Source organism: Gambusia affinis, linkage group LG13, assembly GCF_019740435.1.
Source record: "Gambusia affinis linkage group LG13, SWU_Gaff_1.0, whole genome shotgun sequence".
NCBI lineage: Eukaryota > Metazoa > Chordata > Actinopteri > Cyprinodontiformes > Poeciliidae > Gambusia > Gambusia affinis.
Genome location: NC_057880.1, coordinates 27340951 through 27356713, shown reverse-complemented (window position 1 = coordinate 27356713; position 15763 = coordinate 27340951). Strand labels below are relative to the sequence as shown.

General features: G+C 45.3%; 1 protein-coding gene across 1 annotated transcript in view; it reads left to right on the top strand.

The window, feature by feature from the left end:
- Nucleotides 1-15763, top strand: part of slc30a6 (solute carrier family 30 member 6) — a 45308-nt gene that overhangs the window by 715 nt on the left and 28830 nt on the right. Inside the window, exons 2-4 of the mRNA XM_044136989.1 lie at nt 580-626; nt 1725-1811; nt 7279-7363. Of these exons, the coding sequence (XP_043992924.1) occupies nt 580-626; nt 1725-1811; nt 7279-7363 (219 nt within the window). The remainder of the gene's footprint in view (nt 1-579; nt 627-1724; nt 1812-7278; nt 7364-15763) is intronic.

Sequence of the window (15763 nt, the reverse complement as noted above, 5' to 3'; positions counted from 1 at the left end):
CGCCTGGTACCGACCGGGAATCAAACCCATGACTACAGGACTGCAGCCCCGGTTTATGTTGCAGTTCAGAACCTGGGCGACTGTTTGTCTATTTGCATATTTAAATCCATTAAAAATGCAAATAAAGAATTTAGTTCTTTTTTATGTAACAAAAATGAATGTTTTATTTCCTGAAAGTCAAGAACGTCGTTCCTTTAGTGAAGCTTTGAACAAAAATCCTTCATCATGTGAAAAGTTCAGACCTGCTGGACTTGTTCTTTTCTTACGGCGTTATTATAAACTCCAGTTATTAATCAATCACAGTTGATGATTTTTTTCAATGATCGATTAATCACAGTTAATACAATTAATGGTTTCAGCCCTGAAACAGTCATGTACCTGTAAGGCTCTCAGTAGTGATTTATATAGATTCATTAGAAACAAATTGTGTTTATAATTTATACTGTTTGTTTCTAACACAGTAAGTTTTCAGTATTTATGTTGAAAACTTTCTGTTCTGATGATCGTCAGCTTTAAACCTGAGTTCCTGTTCAAATGTTTTCCTGTTTCCATGGTGACTGAGGATGTTTGTCTCCTCAGATGTTCCTCTGCACAGGAAGAAACTCGAACACGACGCCTCCGTCCTGGTAGGTCTCCTCTCTGACACACAGCTTTTAAAACTCGGCTTTTCTTCTTGTTTCTGCTCAGCTTCAACTTTTTTCACAGCTCATATAAAATTTCAAAGTTCCTCCAACTTCTGAGCTGAAATAGAACATTTCAGTCACATTTTGAAGAAAATCTGCATTAATCTGTTAGTTAGATTAATGCAGATTTTCATCTGGACTCTTTCTGCTTCACCTGAGCTGATTATTAGTGATTAAAGTCATTTTATTCTCTCTACCTGCACAAAAACATCAGGATTAGTAAACATTTGTTTTATGGACCTTTGAAGGTTTCTGTAAGGCCTCCAACCTCAGTTCAAGATGGAAATGGATTTTAACTTAACAGTAAATAAAGCCACAAACATTCAGCAGCTTTTACCTTCAATCTGACCAGGAAACAGCTGGAAACAATAAATGAGATGTTTGGTGTTTATATTTGTGTTCTGGATAAAAGTAGAAACTAATCAACCCCAAAAGTCTAGAAAACTTCAGATATGTGACGTGTTTATTGTAGGTAAAGAGGAAAAAGTTGCATAAAAGTAGAAAAAATTCCTGTTTTTGAGTGAATTGAACTTCAATCAATCAAATTTTATTAGTATAGAATATTTCAGCATCAAGGGATTTCAAAGTGCTTTACATCAAATCAAACACAGAAACACAAAGTAACATTGGTTTGTTCCAGGCTGATCTGATGAATCTGTTTTAAGATGAAAATAAATAAATATTTGGTCTCTTGAATTTGAAGAAAATGAATCTGAAAAGTTTTAGTTGATGCATTTAATTCACATGTCATACAAAGATGCTCCACTTGGTGGCAGTGTTGGCCAGTCTTTGGCTTTTGGTTGTAATGATTCTCTGAACCTTCCTGTTGAACCTAATAATACCGCCTTAAAATCCAAAGATAATACCGCCTTTAAAAATAGTCTGTAGCCTTGTTGCTCTGTGGTTTGATTATTAATAATTAATAATCACTCAACATGAATTATTCAGCTCTCCTGTAGAAGAAAAGCCGTCAAACATTATCTATAATCAGTGAGTGTGATGTGAAATAATCACATCTGATGTTTTGTTTCCTCCGTTCAGGGGACGATCCATCCCTTCAGGAAGACGCACCGCTCCGTGGTCGGGAAGCTGCTGCAGGAGTTCCGGCTGGTTTCCTCGGACAGACGGGTAGGCAGCGTTTGGTTTTAGTTTTTCCGCCTCTAATCTTCGTCCCGTTCCATTCAGGGTGACGGCTTCGGGGGAATCCTTGCTCTGTAATCCCGTTATGCAGTAAGCCTGGATCTGAGTCATGGAGGCAGAGCGAACACCTCAGCTAATCCTGTTTTCCCACTCGGTCACCATGCTGATGTTTGCTCCTCTTTTATTCTCATTGTTTTGGTTTTCACTGCCTGCCAGGAACCAGGAATCCTGACTGAACCCTGGATCTGCTGCCAGACGTTAAAGTCTGGATCCAGACCGGAGAGTCAGGGGAAATACATGATTAGTGCTGAAAATCAAATATAATCACAGCAGGTTTTGGTTAAAAACAGTAAAAGAAGTGAGTCCAGAATGAATAAACATGAACAGTTATGAGAGAAAAAGAGGAGCATCATTTAAAAATACACAGGATGAGTTGATGTCTGCATAGATTGTCGGCAGCAGTGATGGGAGGAAGGATCTGTGTTGATGCTGCTTTGTGCAGCCAGGATGCAGGTCAGAGATGAGAAACTGTTCAACTCAAAATGACTTCCTTACATTGACTGAACAGTTCTTTCACTTATTGAGGTGGTTTTAGTTTCTTCTGAAAAACAGTGAAGGAGCTGATGGGAGTTTGGGAACAACAGAATAAATTCAGACAAAGGAAACGTTCCCAGTTTCTGGTGGGCCTGTGCCTTACCAGAGGCACCAGACTGAAGGATTTCTAATGTTTCTGCTTCCTGTTTATTGCTGTCATGTGTTGAAATGAGGCCAAACGGAAACGCAGCAACTTCACATTTTCTTTCTTGAAACATTTTGACAGTTTTTTCTGAACTTTGATCCCAGTTGATGGATTAACCAGCAGATCCTGTCAGATCCCAGCATGTACAGCATCACTCTTCAATGTTTGTAGAGGGTTTTAAGGCTTTTTGACGGATTTCTAACTTTAATTTCTGAGATTAAAAATCGAAAACAAGTTGTGATGGTGGATTGAAGGGATGCTGCTCATCCTGACCCGTTTTCCTCCCAGTTTACCTGAATCCGATCCCAGTAAATAAAGAGGAAAATAACTGGAGCACAGGACACATAAAAGGATGGCAGACTTTCTGTTTATCTCGCTGTTATTGTATATTAATCCACTTTGAGCTCACACCAGTCAGAGTGGATTAAAGGAGGTCTCCCTACCTGGGATTGGATTACAGCGAGTCCAACACGGATCAGAACCGATCACAACTTTCCTGTCAACAACCGTCTGGGTGTTTCTGACAACAAGCTGAGGACAAGCTGGGCTCTTCACAGGAGGAAGATAAAGAAACCAAAAATAAAAACCCAGTGGAGCGAAAACCTTTTGTCTGAAATCGAGGAAGTTTTTTAGAAGTTTGTCATCAACTTTAAAAACCAAGAATCAAAATAAATTAAGGACCAAGGAAACGCGGTTAGTGATGGTGGTGCAGCAAAGGATTGTGGGATGTGTTTGCTGATGTCAGCACTGCGTTTGTTTTTCCAGGATTCAATAATCGATAAATCAATTAATCACATGATAAATTAAAACAAAGTGAATAAGTTTTGATTCTGGTGTTTTGGTCTCAACCTGTTTTCTAAAACGGTTTGTTCAAAGAGTTTCAGAATGAATTTTATTTCTTTTATTTTGGATATTTAAAATGTTTTACTGTTAAATGTTTGTTGCAATTTAATGTTTATTGATCTTTGATAATGAAACAACAATATTATCGTTTATCACGATAAATCAGTTAGTGACTGAAAATGAAACTGTTTCTTTAAATAGACCAGAGGAAAAACGGGGTCAGAGGTCAGCCACTTTGTGCTGCTGCTGACAGAACCCGAGCAGGAACCCAGGTTCTGGGTCGGAACCTCTTCTGCTCCGGTTCCGTGCGTCGTCACCGGATCGTGGCGTAAGCCGAGTTATTTCAGGAGAACGAGGCTTCCCTGGAGAAACGGTCGGACCTCTGCAGGTTTCGGTTCAAGGCCGTCTCCCGCATGAGTCACGCCACCGGTCGTCACGGCAACACGCTTCATCGGGAGGAGGCCGGCCGTTAGCGCCGCCGTTCCTCCTCTGGACAGAGGGGGGCAGCAGCGCGCCGGGCCACAGCGACCTGACGGCCCCCAGGGGCGGCGAGGATGTGAAAGCGGACTGATAATGTTTTGGGCTGAGCGTCGTCTCAGTGTTTGCACACACACATAGACACACACACACTCACACACACCCAGACACACACACAGACACACACACACTCACACACTCACACACACCCAGACACACACACTCACACTGCAGGTCTCCCGTTCTGCTGCTGTCATAACACAGCACACCACAGTAATTGTAGATTTCACAGCACTCGGCTCGCCTCGCCGCCGCTTATGAGTCCAACACAAAGTGACAAGCCAGGACACACACACACACACACACACACACACACACACACACACACACACACGCACACACACACACACACACAACATGCCCTTCTTCCGTTTCTTCTCTGACACAAACATACAGAGGGCGACTCGCTGCGGCTTTTTCATTGAAAATTCTGCTGAATTTTACAAACAGAGCAGAACAGTGCTGAATGGACTCTGAGTTCCCGTCCCGATCAGATAGATCTAGCAGCAGCACCGCCGGTCCGGTCCGGCCCGACCCGACCCGCCTCCAGAGCCAGAGCAGGAAGTGGGGTCACCTTCATGCCTCAGGAGGCGATCGGAGGTCGATGCCGCTGTCTTCTCTTCCAACCAACCAAAATACCTCCAGCTGCTGGAAAACCAACACCGCCTCCCAGAACCCGGGCCGGGTTTCAGCTGGACGGCAGGATGTTCTGCTAGCTGCCGCTCAGCATCAGAACCGTTTGGACTCAAACGACTTTTAGGTGTATTTTGAAACTTTTTACAAAAATGTTTGTGTAACATGAAACTCTTGGTTATTCTTCAAAACACCAGATCACTTCATTCAGGTTTCCTTCTGAATACTCAGCTCTGTACTTTGACTAGGCCATTGCAACCTAATTTTTCCATCATTCCGTGGTACATTCTCTGTGTTTGGGATTGTTCTCCAGTTGTTGATGCAGAATACTTTGGTTTGTGGAGGAGTTCAGCTGTTGTCTCACATACTAGTCCGGTTGACCCGGTTCTACTGGAACCAGAACTCCATCAGCTGCTGTGGTTCTGAGTCAAACCAACCTGTTCCCCTCCTGGCCTGTGGGGGCGCTGCACCAAGAACTACTGAAGGAAACCACACAAAAACCTCTGAAGACACTGAGAGCAACTTCCTTCTTCACCAGATGGAAACAAGATGGAGGCGTCAGATTTTAGTGTTGGAGGATTTCTCTTTAGTCTTTGGCTGAAGACCAGGAGACATTTCTGCTGCTAGCGCTAGGCTAACACGTTAGCTTTGGTTGGATTTACCCAGAATGCCCTGCGCTGCAGTTCACTTCCTGCTTTTGGTGCGGTCTCTGGTCCGCTTGGCGTTCACATTCAATCTGAACCAGATTCTCTGGTTTCACTTTCACATCTCCTCAAGCGAACCGGATTTTCTAGACAAACGGACTGGAGTTGTATTAAAGCGACTGATCAGGCCTGGTGGGAATGCAGACTCCATGTGGCTGCAGTCGAAGCAGGAGGAGTTTGTTTCTCTCCCAACATCTCTGCTGGATTCTCATCTGATCAGATTTTATTTGCTCCTGAACTTCAGTTCAGATTCAGCCTGGAATATGAAGCTGCCTTGTTTCTTCTTAAGTTATGTTTTAGTCTTTTTCTAATCGTCCCGTCATGAACTGTAACCTTTAACCTGCTAACTGGGACATTAAGATGTTTATCTATGGATTCCTGAGATTTAGTGTAAGTGTACCACGGCGCCCTCTCCTGGAGAAATCTGAGGTTAAATGAGGACAAAAGTGGAGCGAAAGCAGAGAGAATGTGTGGCTAAAATCAGGAGGATCAGAGTAAAACAAATAAAAACCAGGAACAAATCCAATAAAACAAATAAAACCAGGTTAAATAAGACAGAAATCAGGATGAAAATGAGATAAAAATCTGTTAGAAAGGAAAATAAAACCAGGCTGTCAGTCAGAACCAGGTGATGCTCTCCAGAGTTACAGACTCAAGAAAAAGTCCTTTTACTAAAAACAGCACAATCTGAGCCATAATGGACAAAAAAATATAAAATTTAAGAAAAAACCTGCAACCTGAATTCCTCTGGTTGCAGTTTTAGCTTCACCTGACTGAGATCTGTAAAATCCAAGCAGGCCTGTCTTGTTACTGAGGTTATCAGAGGAACTGCCCTTCGCCTGTGAATCCCTGAGGATGGAAACAGTTTTCCTGCCAGGCCGCCCTGCAGGTTGAGCAAATTTCAGGTTTAAACGGATCCAGCTGGAACGCTGAGTCTTTAAATAAACCACTGAGTCGCTTCATGGCTGCGTTTTTCATTCCTGATCCCAGATTTCCGGGTCTTACAGCTGCTGACAGCTGCAGGTTTAGTGATCTGATGAGTGCGGAGTAAATCGCTAGAACCTGCAGATGCATGTTTTCCTGTGCTGCCGTTTCCAGTGTGACCTTCCCCTGGGCTGCTGCTGCTGCTGCTGCTGCAGCTACTGCTGCTGCTGTTGCTGCTGCTGCTGCTGCAGCTGCTGCTGCTGCTGCTGCCGACATGTTCAGTCACACTCCCCTCTCCTTCAGTCAGGATTCACCTAGACCCACTGGGACCGGACCGGACCGTGTCTGACCTGCAGCTCTGACCAGAACCATTGGAGGACCGATGGAGGTTCTGCTGAGGTTCTTTATAAAACTGCAGCTGAATGGATCTGAATGCTGTGTGATAATCATTCATTTTCATTTTAAGGGTTTGATTCTGACTGGAAATAAAACTTTTATCTCCTCGTTATAAAAACTGAATCTTTGGTTCTGGAAGAGGAGCGACGGTTTTCTGCTCCTGCATAAAGTGAAGGTAAAGATAGTGAAGCTGGATTATTGGCTTATTCCAGTCTGAGCTGGGATTTCCCAGGACGGTTCGGTCCGTCCTAAAACGGACTTATTCTGTTGCCTTTGCCGTCCATCTGGACCAGAACCCTTAAATACTCTTTTCTCCATGGAGGTCCAAACAGACCGGGCTGGAAATCACCTTCATACAAAACATTTGATTTGTTTATCCTGTCCTGTTGTTTACCCGATTACATAAACCTGAATCAGGCAGAAAAACATTTTAAAAAAGATTTTTAACCAAACTGAAGATGTTTTTATAGTTTTTATTTTTACCTCTATTTTATGTCGAGTTTTAAAATATGTTTTGGTTTTGAAAAGCTTATATTTTAATCTCTATAAAGACACTTTACACATGCAAACGTTTTTGTTTTCAGTGAAATCTGGTTGTTTTCTGGGTTCGGACCGACAGGATGAAGCTTTTTGCTCCTCAAGTTTCTCATTTCTTCTGTTTGTTTTCTGTCATTTTCAGTCGTGGAGGATCCTGATGTTCGGGGCTCTAAACCTGCTGTGCACCTGCTGCCTGCTGCTGTGGTGCAGCTCCACCAACAGCATGGGTGAGTCAGAACCAGAACCACACAGAACCAGAACCACACAGAGTCACACAGAACCACACAGAACCACAGACCCACACAGAACCACACAGAACCAGAACCACACAGAACCACACAGAACCAGAACCAGAACCACACAGAACCACAGACCCACACAGAACCACACAGAACCACACAGAACCACTGATCCACTGTACAGCGACCAGCAGACAGACTCAGGCCGTCTGACATATCGGCTCTGACAGAATCGTCGTCTTTGAGACGTTAACCGGCGCAGAAACCTGTCCACACACAGTAAACACAGATTGACAGCCTCACATCTAGATTTGTGTGTGTGTGTGTGTGTGTGTGCAGCTGTAAACACACTGTGAACGGGTCTCAGTGAGGTCTGTGTGCGCCGTCGCCTCACTGCGGGTCCGGTCCGATCCCTCTGCCTCTCAGCGGGGAAACGATGGTTCTGTTCTGGTCGGCTCAGTCAGACGGAGGCAGCAGCTCTTTTTACATTCTTTGATCTGAAGAAAAGATCCGTCACATCGATGGAGAACATGAACACCAGAACATGAACACCAGAACACTAAAATATTAAAACATCAGAACATCAGAACCAACGGGTTCTGAATCCCAGACGTCTCTCGCTCTTCGGTTCTCTCTCCACTTTAGTCTTGCAGAAAGTTTTCACACCTATTGAACTCTTTCATATTTTACTGAGAAATAAAATAGTTCAACTTAAACTAGAGAGTATGAACTGGAACTGGAAGTGAACAGTAAATGTTATTTAAATCACATCCAGGCCCAACATCCAAACAGAACCGGGTCAGAAGCTGCAGCCAAGGCTAAAGGCTGTTGCTGTTAGCAGTTAGCATCTTGTTTACCAGCTTCCTTCGTCCACTGACCATCTGCTGACCGTCTGCTGACCAGCGGCCATCTTTACCGCTGCTGCGGCGGCCATCTTTACCGCTGCTGCGGCGGCCATCTTTACCGCTGCTGCGGCGGCCATCTTTACCTGTAAACAGAGCGCTGCTGGGTAGCAGCTACATTCTTCTTCTGCGCATGCGGGTCGCTTTGGGGCGTAAACCGTTCAGTCAGAAGTCTGACTGCTGTCACATTTAGTCCGACAGGAACAACTGCGCAAAAGGATCTGAACTGAACATGAAGATCTGCTGTGAGTGTGAACTCTCCGTGCCTGTAGGGGGCGTTGTAACGTTTTTGTTCCAATGTTTGCCCCAGTCTCCTCAGCTTATGTTCAGTGACAGTTTTTCAGTCTTTAATTCTGCAGCTGATCAATAATTATCTTGGTTTCAAGTTTCAAAGAGTCTGAAAATTCTCCTCAACATTTTTATCTGCCTCCTGCGAGATGAAAATCTGGACAGTTATGAAGTGAAAGGCAGTGAGAAGTGTTGTGTTGGTGGTTTGTGTGTTTGTGTGCCTCAGAGGTGACTGAGCTGTAAACATGCAGCTATCGCTGCTGCCTGTCTGAGATCAGCGGCCTGCTGCAGCCAGACGTCGTGTTTATGCTCGGCCACCAACCCGAGACCCGCTCAGGGACCGCGCCGCTCTGAAAAACGCTGCCATGAAGAGAACAGCGTGCCACCCGATCCCTGCACGCTGCAAGTACTGCAGAAAAACACGCAGACAGACGCTGGCGGGGCGTCGGGTGTCGCTCTCACAGGAAGTGGAGAACTGGGGATCGAACTGCTGGGAGAAGGAGACACCGCTGTCGATACTCTGGACGGATGAGACGGCTTCAGGATGCTTCTGTTCTACCTGCGTTACCTGGACACACACACACACACACACACACACACCCTCTGATGAAGCTTTTAACTGTTTAGATGATGACAGAACGGTTTAATTTATTCATTTATTTTATATCTATTTATTTCCTCATTGTTCATGAAACTGGAAACTTTTCCAGATGATCAGTGAATGAAACAACAAGACGACACGGATTCTTCTAGTTTTATTAGACTTTGATTACATATGATGAAAATACCCTAAAAGGTTAATTATACTTTATATGGTACTGAGGGCGAACTGAACAGACCAGAGGATGATGTCAGAACCGGCACAGAAACTGAAGGTTTCCCTCCGTTGACCTGGATTTATCTCCGGATTGGGAATGTTTCCATTCAAACATCAGATATGCGGAGGTCTGAAAGTTTTCCTGAACTGGTTTGTTGGGTTCAGGAATCAATCAGTGAATTGATTTCTGACAATCTAGTGATTTTGTTCTCTTGCTGCGTTTATAGTTAAAGCTTTTTGTACAGTTGGGATGTGAAACGTGAGATTTTTCCTGCAGCTCCACCTTGTCTGGATTTTTTCTTTTCTGTGACCTTTTAAGGTTAATGTTTGAAATGAGGGCAGGCCTTTCCAGATGGGGCTAAACGAGTCTTCTCCTCTGTTAGCCCAGTGAAAAGCACATCTGGTAGAATTAGCTCTATGTCTAGTGTAGCAGTTATTAGTCGGTTCAGAAATCTTTTCTAGTAATTTGCTGCAGTTTGTTGTTTTTTCCTCGATGCATGCAGGTCTGTTGGGAGCGTTGGGACACACACATCCAGCGCCTCCAGTGAATTTCCGCCTGTAGTTTAAATGAAGCAGAAGTCCGTCCCTACAGAGAGACACACGTTTGCTGGGTTTTCTCTCTTTCACACTCACACTAACGTCCTCTCTGACCTCCCCTTTGCAAGTCTAATGCCATGCTCCAGAGCAACTGCTCCTCTGATGCGCTCAGAGCGCCGTGCATGCAGCCCTGCTTACATAGAAACACACACTCTTTGGCCTCATTAGCCCATGACTAACGGCTTAACAGACGCTCTGCAAACCGTATAGACTTGATGCATCCTTTACGGGACGGGGGAGCTTGGCTCAGCGGACCACGGAGGCTGTCGAAAGAGATAATTGGAGCGCTGCTTATCCGTACTCACTGTTCCTAATGTCATTTCCCTTCTGTGTTCGTTACTTAGAAAAACCCAGCAGCAACAGATTGGTGTTTCCACTCCTCTCGGTGACGGTGGGTGGAACCGACAGTGTTTACACGGGTTTTCTAAGCAGATTTATAAAGCCAAGCAGAGATTCACACACTGGCACGGTTTCTCGTGACTTGACAGTCCAGCTCTCAGAGCAGTTGACCTTCACACTTTCTTCTCACGGTCGTGATGCAAACAGTGGTTCTGAAAGCTTCAGGTGTTAATCTAAGGGTTCATTCACTCATTCATTCAGTCTGCTTTATTCCAGCTTCAGTCCGATTGTACAGAAAGTCCGGCTCGTTTGGGGAGAAGATTTCTTCACTCTGATGATTCAGTGAGAAAGAAGAAAATGCTATGAAGATCCTCATCCATGAATCCGGTTAATCAGATCACGACTTTGACTGTTCTACCCAAACGGTCCTGGATAGTAGCAGATCAGAAAAGTGGAACAGAGTGCTATCAACACCGTTTGGTGATGAAATCAAATGTCCAACAGTTGGGATCAAACTGCCACACATGAAGGAAATGTTTGGGGGTGAAGACATTTTCAGGTCTGAAGCCCACTGATCAGCTGTGGTCAGAAAGAAACCGGGTCGCCTCTGAGCCCGAGGAGATGAGGAGGAAGTCAGAACCTGGACCAGGCATCGGTTCCCAGGAAGGCATTATCAGAAGATACAGAGGAGGAAACGAGCCCAAATCATCACCCTCCTCCACCGTGCTCTACAGCTACTATGCTGTGCTTGGTTTGGTCCAAACATGTACCTGTGGATTAGGCGGGTTTGGGTCCAGACACAGAGCAGGAGTCTTTAAAGGTTTGGTTTAGAGGGAAAATAAGGCTCCACAGTTCATCTCATCACTGCAGATCAAACCTGAATGGACAAGCAGATGCTCCTGACTTCATGGGTTGACAGCAGGTTCTGGTTTAATCTTATTAAACAGAACCAACCATGACTTTGCACTCCTAGCAGCTTAGCTGAGCTTTGAACAGGTGTTGCCACTGTGTTCTCCTTAAAGCTCTGGTTCTGTTTACGTCTTGTTGTTTAAGCGGACCGTTTCTGGCTCTGGTCCTGAAGCATCATCTAATACTTTGTACTCTATAAAGGAAGCATGTTGGAGTCAATCCCCACTCTGCGCTACATCCCCACCCCACTGACCTTCAGCTGCAAGACTAATGCTGTGATCTGCAGCAACTGACGGCACAAAGCCTCATATGTACAGACAGCACTGGAAAACCAGCCCACGTTCTGGACCCATTAGTTTATGACTTCAGGCTTAGCATGTATGAAAATAAACACACACACACACACACACATATATATATAGCTGTAATGTCCCAGTTTGCACCATAGGAGGCAGTAAAACCGTTGAGCCGAGAAATCTTTATCCATACCCTAAAGGTTTCCCATCTTGGTCCTAAGGAGCCACTAACTGGTGCCGCCAACTGAAATGTTTGTTTTTGGACCAAACTGGGTCTCCTGTTGGTGTGATTAACCCAAATATTCATAACCCTCAGGATGATCATTGCTGCTCCTGATCGTTGGTGCCTATAACCAGGTTCTGTACCTGGAGGACATAATGGGTCCATTCAACATGTCTGCCATTTTACTGGATGGTTGGGTTTGAAGTAGAACAACCCTCCAAAACCCACATCAAAGTAGTCTTGTGCCATGTCGTCACAACAAGCACTGACGAAAAAATGCTGAGAAATCCTCAGCTACTCAGATGACAACTTGACCCAAAGGAGTTTTTCCGTCTTTGCAAACGGGAACGCTGACGGGATTTAACGGAGATCCAGCCTCTGGTAGAAAGAAAAGACTCCACTTCATCCAGCTTCAGCTGTCGGCCAGTTGTTCTGACACAAAGAGTTAATAATCGGCTCAATGACTGCAAGCTGTCCTGGTCCCACAGCCACCAAACCACAGCCTGCCACCACCATGCCTGAGAGCTGGTTTGGATTCTTCACGCTGAAACGCTGGTGGTTGTCTGGTTGTTGTTGTTTCTGGTTGTTGTTGTTGTTGTTGTTTGTTGTTGTTGTGCTGAGTGTTATGGCTGATCTTCTCCAGTTTGATCACTGGTCTGTTGACGACCCAGTCGGCTCCAGATGAGACAGGATCCACAGGCGGCTGAACCTCAGATTGGAATCGGCTACATCATGTTTTTCTCTACTTGTGAACGTGTCTGCTGAATATTTGTATAACATTGCAGCACTTTCAGGTCTTTCTATCATGTGTTGGCTAGTTTTGTGCTAGCCTGGTTAATAAACTCTAACTTGTTCATTCAGTTTTAGAATTTGTTTGGAGATGGATGTAGGATATCGGGTCCAATCTGGAACACCGACGCTTCACTGAAAGCCTAAAATCTTCCTGCTCCAAGTCGATCTTCATTCAAGCTTCCTGTTTCTGCTAACACAACTTTTCTTCCAAGTTGTTTGTGTGACACAGAAAACGTTCCCTGGCAGAGGCAGAAACTGTGAGCGTAATGGTAATGGGACCAAAAATGGACGGAGTTGGGTTTCGTTAAAGTGTTCTGTTTGTGTGTTTAGTGTAGCTGGACTTAAATTCAGCTGTGTGTGTATTTAGTTTGGCGGGTAAAACAGCTGATGCTTTTACTTTGTTAAGGCTGGAAACCGATCCGGTCGTCCGCTGCACAATTTGATCCAAGAGGAGCCGCGCTCGCTCAGGAGGTTCTGTAGAACCACCAGATTGTGTTTCAGCAGCAGCCCTGCCTGACCAGCATCAAGAAACACACACGTTTAATGGCTGAGACCCCCGGCTGCTGGCCCGCAGCATGATTCCTTCCTACAGACCAGTGCAGAGCAAAGGGACGGCCGTCGTATTTGTTTCGACAGGATCAGCGTCCTGACTGAGGTGATGTTCTTTTACGGCCCAGCTTCGCTGCGGTTGTACACGTCTCCTTCTCTTTAATATTTCATCCGATCGGCTGTACGATTCCCTCTGAACGACGCTCCTGGTTTGAGTGTTTCTCAGAGAAACCAGGTCAAGTGTCTCTTCCACAGACGAATAAACACACCTCCTCCTCATCCTCTCCTCTCTTTGCTTTACGTTTCTCCTCCCTGTCCTCTTTACTCGGAGCGTACCACCCAGGGATGACGTCTTATTTGTGACAGTTCCTGTAAGAATAAAGGCCATGTTGTGGTTTCTTGGTGAGGACACGACTGTGAATTTTTATCCCAACATGTTAGTCATGTTTTGCATTGGAGCAATGTTTGTATGCATATCCATTAGTTTGTTTGTTTGTCATCGAGACACGGCTCAGTGCACACGCGTGATCTATGAGTGTGTGTGTGTGTGTGTGTGTGTGTTGTCCTCGGGCCTGGAGTGTTCCTGTGTGTCAGAACACAGCTGGTGAAGCTTTCCTTCCCACGGGGCCCTTCGGTACACCCAACACACACTCACTCTGTGTGTGTGTGCGATCAGCTCCTCTTACTCCCTGAACAGCCACTGCATCTGCTTCTCGCTCGGCAGGACTGGATCTCCTGGAGATGTTGATGATGTGTGCAGAGGAACGTGTCTCCAAATAAGACGGACACAACCATTCAGTCAAACAGATTCATAAATAAACATCAACTCTTTACCTTTAAGGCTCATTTTATCTCCACAAAAACCTGCTGATTAATATCTTGTTGCAGTTTTCTTGACTGATTGGTGACAGACAGATTTGGGCTGCATTCCCACCAGCTGTTACGTTTGTTTTACTCCAACTCCAGTCCGTTTGCTCAGAAAGTCCGGTTCCTGTGGGCCGAGCGACCAAACTCTGATGGAGACCAAGAAACAAACTTTGGTCTCAGTTTGGTTGAAGTGGTGCTGTATATGTGAACACCAAGTGGATCAAAAGCATTAAGCGGACTACAGCGCATGGCATTCTGGGTAAACAGAACCAGAACCAACATGCCAGTCTAACACTAGTGGGAGGAATGATTGGTGGGTTTTTGTTAGAGAAATAAATCTGACGCCTCCATCTTGTTTCCATCTGGTGAAGGAAGTTGCTCTCAGCGTCTTCAGAGGTTTTTCTGTTGTTTCCTTCAGTGGTTGTTGGTGCAGCGCCCCCACAGGCCAGGAGGGGAACAGGTTGGTTTGGGTCAGAACCACAGCAGATGATGGAGTTCTGGTTCCCAGTCAAACAGAACCAACTGGACCTTCAGTTGAGCAGACAAAGCTCCCACAGACTCCAGGGTTCTGTACGTGTTCATTGAACCACATGGACTCTGCATTCGCTGTCAGTGGACAGTCGAGTTTTTATTCCTGGACTTCTGGACAAATTCCTTCCTTTCCTTCAGTTTCATCCATTAATGGTCAGAGATCCTTTATGTGACTCTGAGTAAAAATACGCATCATGTTAGTAAAAACAGACCTTAGCATGAACGTGTCAGCAGACGTCCGCAGTGAAGTACGTCTGTGGGAACCTTAACGTTTATTCTGGACCAGGACCAGTTCAACCAGACGGACCAGCTGGTTGTTCTGAGGTTCAGTAGGAACCGGGCCGAAGGAGAGTCCGGTCTCTGCCCAGAGAGTCGCTTGTTTAACATGAGCTGCTTTAACAAACCTGTACTCTGGGTGGTACTTTGGTCTTAATGGACGATGTTACATTGATCCTAACAAGCTCAGGGGGAATTCAGGGTCATAGGTCACAGCTGAGGGGGTCTGGGTGGAGCAGGTGGGGGCAGTTAATGTGTCCCAACAGATGCCTGAGATCAGAGTCTCTGTTTCACCACATAAATGGATGCATTGGAGCTTCGGTCCGGTTTCATATCGACTGAGGATGACATGATGATGAGTTGTGTGTGTGTGTGTGTGTGTGTGTGTGTGTGTGTGTGTGTGTGTGTGTGTGTGTGTGTGTGTGTGTGTGTGTGTGTGGGTGTGTGTGGGTGTGTGTGTGAGTGTGTGTGTGTGTGTTTAGTCAGTCTTGTTCTTCAGTTTTAAACATGTAGAGAAAAGCTCTTGTTTGCTGTTGTGACCCGTCATGTTGTATCTCTGCAAGTATCATGAGTCTGTCAGGTGGGTCCGGTTCTGTCTGGCCGCCCTTCAGGTCCAGTTTCAGGTTTCTTTCTAAACAATCAGCATTTTGCGTCTCTTCATCTCTGTCCTCCTCCTCTTCCTCGTCCTTGGGGATCCTCATCACCGCAGCAGTTGAGACGTTCGATAGAAGCTTTTAGTTTACATCTGCACATCACAAGAGCTGACCCGACACCACGGCCCGCTCTGCGGGTCTCAGTTTACTGTTTACCGGAACCGATGCCACTAAGCCTCTGTTTGCTGTGGTTGGCACTTCCTCCCCCTCTGTGTTTCTGATTCCCTCTTCATTTATGACCAGATTCACAAGACGACGGACGCTGAACTAGTCAGAGTATAAAAACACTTTATTGTTGCTGCTTCCTGGTTTGGATCAGTTTGTGCAAAAATAAGCTACAGTTAGACCA